Source organism: Rhagoletis zephyria, unplaced genomic scaffold (assembly GCF_001687245.7).
Source record: "Rhagoletis zephyria isolate East Lansing unplaced genomic scaffold, Rhagoletis_zephyria_1.1 Rzeph_scaffold_02948, whole genome shotgun sequence".
Lineage (NCBI taxonomy): Eukaryota > Metazoa > Arthropoda > Insecta > Diptera > Tephritidae > Rhagoletis > Rhagoletis zephyria.
The window spans coordinates 4,173-9,630 of record NW_016160032.1 but is presented as its reverse complement, the minus strand read 5'-3'; the positions used below and the strand labels follow the sequence as shown (position 1 = coordinate 9,630).

The 5,458-nt window shown below is 37.8% G+C and overlaps 1 protein-coding gene across 1 annotated transcript; it reads left to right on the top strand.

Moving 5' to 3' along the window:
- Positions 1-223: 223 nt before the first annotated feature.
- LOC108368090 (serine/arginine repetitive matrix protein 1-like) lies at positions 224-5,160 on the top strand. Its single transcript, XM_017622853.1, has 6 exons — positions 224-373; positions 3,074-3,179; positions 3,357-3,447; positions 3,525-3,910; positions 4,050-4,951; positions 5,025-5,160. Exons 1-6 carry the CDS (start codon positions 309-311, stop codon positions 5,158-5,160), a joined length of 1,686 nt encoding a protein of 561 aa, XP_017478342.1. The 5' UTR covers positions 224-308.
- Positions 5,161-5,458: the final 298 nt, after the last annotated feature.

The following is a 5,458-nucleotide window of genomic DNA, read 5'->3' as shown; positions in this document are numbered from 1 at the left end:
TGTTAAGCCTTTGCCCAACTGCAGCATTCTTTATCAGCTCTAAACAACAACGACAACAAACGGCGCCACCACAGCCTTCAAAACGGTTAACTTGAAAAGCCACACAGTCGGCCTTCTACTATTTGGCACTGCTAGGCGCGCTTTTCATTTTCCTTTGCTTTCTTTTTAACCGCTTGTCGTTTGTAAATTAAAAAACAAAAAAGATTACAACCACTAAAATTAGTCCGCGTTGCCAACCAACGTTGCTGACGCTGTCGCCATCATCGTCCGCATCGCCGTCGTCACCGCTGTCACCACAACTATGCGCCATGTCAAAACTGCGGCATTACAGGTCCATAGATCAGCCGTGCGCTGCGACCAACATACGCAAAAAGTTAGTTAGACAATTTGTTTGGAAATTAAATTAATTTTTTCTTATTCCTACAAAATCTTTTATCTCTTTTATGTCTTATAAACTGACAATTTTTCTCTTATTTTTAGTGCATTCGCTATGGCTTGCTATAAAATATTTTTAAGCTTTTGCTTGCAACTCTGCTACAATGGGACTTAAAAAGCTTTTTAAGGCCTTAGTTGCTATTGAAAAGCTTTATTCTTCACTTGGTTGCCTTTTTCTCTATCGATATGACTTGTCTACCTTAATGTGCTTTCCCGCATCTGATTGTAGCTACTTTGCCATAAAATAGTGATGACCACTCCAATCATTTAAACTACATACATACATACATGGTCAAAGACATTAATTTATTTAAATAATATTTGGTTTATAAATTTTTAAATAAAATAACTTTTCGTAGTTATTTATCCAACAAAAAATTATTCTAATAAAACTTACGAATTTATTATAAAAACTATTATATACATACATGCAGTGACTCAAACAAGTGACCACGTGTTGATTGTTTCTTTGTTACTTTTCTATAAAAATATTCATATTTACTTATTTGGAATAAAAAGCAAAAATCCTGCAATAGAAAAACTTAGGCAAACTTGCTCTTCATTAAACTAAAATTGCGTGGGATATTAATCTGCTAACCCAAAAAAATATTGTAAAGATTCTGATTAAAAAGTTTGAAATTTTGGTGAAAATTTTTTGAATTTTCCAAAATTGTGTATTAAGTTTTAAGCTTTGATTTCTATGGTTTTGTACAATAGTTTTGTAGAAAAATAACAAATAAATTTAACTTGAAAACAATTATGAATATTGAAATAAAATCAACACATGGTAACTTGTTTGAGTCACTGTTTATCACTATAATTCTGCTGCAGTTAGCTTTCTTGGCATCTGGTTAACAGCACAATTATCAGGGGTTTTAAGTTTAGGTTTAAGAATCAAAAGCTTGGCGAGACTTATCAAAGACACGCTGTTACAATAATTATTTCATAAAATCCTCTGTGGTAGAGTTGCTATAATTTTTTCGGCATGGATTTCGAGATTTATAACTTAGCTAAATTTTGTATCATGCGCACTTCATATAGAGTGTGATTGCGTTTCATATTGGACCAAAGTACGGAGGATAAATTAAGAAAACAGGAGCTTTTTCTTGCTTTGTTTTTTGATTCACCTGTATGTGTGTGCAGGACTTCAAAAAACCAACGCTAATTTTTAGTCATTTGAAACTCACAATTTATTATACTAAAATTATCGAAATTTTTATGAATATTTGCAAATTTTTTTTTTAATATTACACAAAGTTTGAAATTTGGATTTACACGGTTTTTGAATAAGTGAGTTATGAAAAATTATTTTTAAAAAATCTTTCAAATTTTTTATTTAAAAAAAATTTAAAATTGTAAAGCAAATTTAAAAATATACAGTAAGCGTCAAAAATAAGTATACCCTTAAGTTTTGATGATTTCATTTATTAATTTTTTCATAGCAATTTTCTTTTATTGCTTTATCAAATATATTTACTCTATAGCAAAAACTAAAATAATCAATTTTTTAATTTCATTCATAACCCGGAGAAATACAAAAAAAAAATTATTGAAATTTTTTTCAATTTCTCAGTTCGATTTCTTCGAAAACTATGTTTTTTTTTTTAACTTTTAACCTTCTAAAAATTTTATTTTCGCTCAGTAAATAAAATATAAAATACTTTTTTAAACTAAACAAATTTTCTGAAAATTTTTGCTACGGCAAAGAAATATTCAGAAACTTATTAAAAATTTATTAATGGGTCGTTTTCGTAAAGGAGCAGATACGAAAATGAAATGTGACATGAAAATTATAAAAATAACAATTAAAATTTAAAAAAATATATTTATGAGACATCCAAAAATTAAAAAGTCAAGTCACATTAAAAAAATATGTATATTAACAGGGATACGCTTTTTACGGAAAATTGAAAGAAAGTAAAATTAAAAAAAAAAATTTAAATAAAAATGGGGAAAAAATTGGCCAAGAAAATTAAAAAGAAACATTTATCTCACGGCTATCGTTAACTAAAATTTGAAGAAAAAATGGGAGGGTAAAATTCATCAGGCAAATTACATTTAACTAAAGAAAAAACACATATTTCAAAATTTCAGTTTTTATAAAAAAATTAAATAATATGTAAATATATTAAAATTATTTCGGAGCTTGTAGTTAAGAAACTTATGCAAAATTTCGTAAAAAAAAAATTTATCAATACAAAAAAAGACTTCTGCACATAATTCCGGAACGCTTTACATAAAATTCTCCGAATAACAGTCTAATACAAAAATATTAAAGTTATTGTAAGCGGTGTCAAAAAAAAATTGAATAATGTAAATAAAAATATAAAAATTTCTATACCTATTTCTTTATGTCTTTATATGTTTTGAAATCACTTATAAAAAAGTATAAAAAAAAATTGTTTTTTTTTTTTTAATTTTTTATATGTAATAACCCCAGATTTGTCGCACGGTGTATTAGCTATCACTTCCTATGGCTTTGCATGCATCGCACTTTTTTAAATACTTTCTTATTCTCTTTCTAAGATTATTTTTTATATTTGAGTGAAATTGAATTTTACTATTTTTCACTCACACTCACTCATCACATTCATTTCATATTGCTCGTCTGCGTTTCTTTTTTTCCTTCTCGTTTTAGGACTATGACAGCGATTTGTTTTGTATGCAATTTGCCGATTTTGTCACATCAGGTGGGCTTAGTGTGGCAGGGTGGCAATGGCTGGGACGATTTGGTCAGAGAGCAGGTAAGTAAGAAACACACACATAACACTTTTTTCAATAAAAATACGCACACTCATACTCATACTTTTATTTATACTCATACGCATACTCATACTCACTCTCCTACCGATACTTTTACTCATACCAATACTCTGCCTTTCGCTTCTTTCCCCCTCTCTCTCTCTCTCTCTCGTTTTCAGCTGGAGGAGTCGACGATACGCCAACGCTTAGGTGGTCGCCGCGATTCGGCTGCACAGATAACCACACCCCCTAGTACATCACCGCCACCAGGTAAATATGCGGTAAACCTCGGTTCACTTCTTATCCACTTACGCTCTCTTCTTTGGTTTATCTCATCCAATTCGCAGGCCTCCAACGCCGTCGTCGCAGCTCACTCGCACAACTCACCGACATCCTGCGCGAATGGAGCGGCGGTGGCGCTGCCAAGCAGCAAACCCAAAGCCAACGTCAAAAGGCGCAACTCAATCGGCGCGAAACCCTAGCTGACCTTGCGCGCAGCTTGCCATGGCGCACCTCTACCACCGACGCTTCGACCGGCGCTGGTTCGGGCACCACCTACATTACGCCACGAAAGCGTCGGGAATCAAGCGCCGATTCGGGTATACGTAGCATGCGCTCGCGCCGTGACTCCAATACAGCAGAGTTTGTGAAGCACTGGAATCGTCGTGAGAGCACCGCCGCTGATGAGCCCACCATGGTGGTGCCAGTTGTGGTGGAGGGTGCTGGGCGTAGTGTAAGTAATGCAATACTTTTATTGAAAGCGACATTTGATAGCTGCTCTGTCATTTCCCGCTTGTTTTCCTTCCTATCCTTTTGTGACTTATTGTAAATATATACATACATGTATCACCTGTGCAATCGCCTAATTGCAGAGCTCGCGTCGCGGTTCGGGAGAAAGCTACATCTCGAGCCGTCGCGACAGCAACATTGGCCGTGCCACCACACCACCTCCGCCACCCAAGATCAGCGGCATGGCCGCCAAGAAACGTGATTCATTAGCCGCACCCGATTTCCCCAACTTCCGACAAGAGCAACGTCCTTCCACCAGTTCTGGCGGTTCAGACTCAGTACCGCTAATCTCTGCCCCCGCCTATAATCAGGTTGACTCCGCATGCCAAGCGCTACCACCGCCCACCATCATCACAAGCTCGGTGACACCGCCGGCGACGAGCCCCACCGCACCGCTTAAGGGACGACGCGATTCCACCACACAATGTGGCCGCGTGAATCGACGCGATTCCAAGGCAGGAATTTCGCCTGAGCGTGCACCACGCCTACAACGTTTGCAACGTCAGGCTACTGCATTCGATGAGAGCTGCTTGCCAGGCGGCAGTCGACGTGGCTCCCAGCCGGCTCTGAGCCCTGATCCGCCGGAGGACTGCGAGCGACGCACGTCGCGCCGTGATTCGCTTAGTCCCGATAGCGCATCACGTGGCGGACGACGTGACTCTCGCGCGCATCTCTCGCCCGACCGCAGTCACGATCGTGATGGCAGTCCACGGCGGCAGACACTGCGTCGGCAGAGCTCGTCGGCTGCACGCAGCTCACGTTCGCCTGACTCGAACAGCTGTTGCTCGTCGCGTGATCCAAGTCCATGTTCACGGCCACCACCGTTGCCATCGGCAGAGCCCAGCTCGCGACCTGCTATACGTCGACAATCTACAACCGAGGAGATCTTAATAGCACGCGGCTTTCGACGACAATCCACCACTGAGGAGATGATACGTTGCAGGAATTTTCGGCGACAAAGCTCGCAGAGCGACGATGTGTGTCGGTGAGTAGTACGCACATGAAGGCTACATAGATAAAATAGGACAGAGTTTAACATTTTGGTTCATTATTTTCAGTTATCGCGGTCGACGTGACTCGAGCGCACAAATTATTGACGGCACCATCGGCACCATGACAGTAGAAACGACCAGCACATTCTTCGATTCGAGTACACAAACCGGTGAGTACCAGACACAATATTTAGTGCTTTAGGAGTTTAGTAATAGGTGGGTCACAAAGGGTTAGATATAGCAAGAATCTTTTATATAAATTCAACAACAAAATTTGCTATATAAAAACAAGAAGAATTTTACAAGTTTTTGTGCAGCAAAGCCCCGCATCGTGTAGCCATACTTTTTGTTGGACTCTCCTCTAATTTGATGTCCATTTTTTTCTTTTTGTTTAAATAATCATTTAAAATATTTAGGCAATCAAAAGCTCCTCACGATTCCAGTATAATGAGAAAAATTGTATTTTTTTTTTCAAGCAAAATAATTTACCAAAATCATAA

Excerpts from the sequence above, each read along its gene's own strand:
- LOC108368090 (XM_017622853.1), top strand. The coding sequence starts at position 309 with ATGTCAAAACTGCGGCATTACAGGTCCATAGATCAGCCGTGCGCTGCG. Across the intron at positions 3,448-3,524 it reads TAGTACATCACCGCCACCAG|GCCTCCAACGCCGTCGTCGC; the intron begins GTAAATATGCGG and ends TCCAATTCGCAG. Across the intron at positions 4,952-5,024 it reads CAGAGCGACGATGTGTGTCG|TTATCGCGGTCGACGTGACT; the intron begins GTGAGTAGTACG and ends CATTATTTTCAG.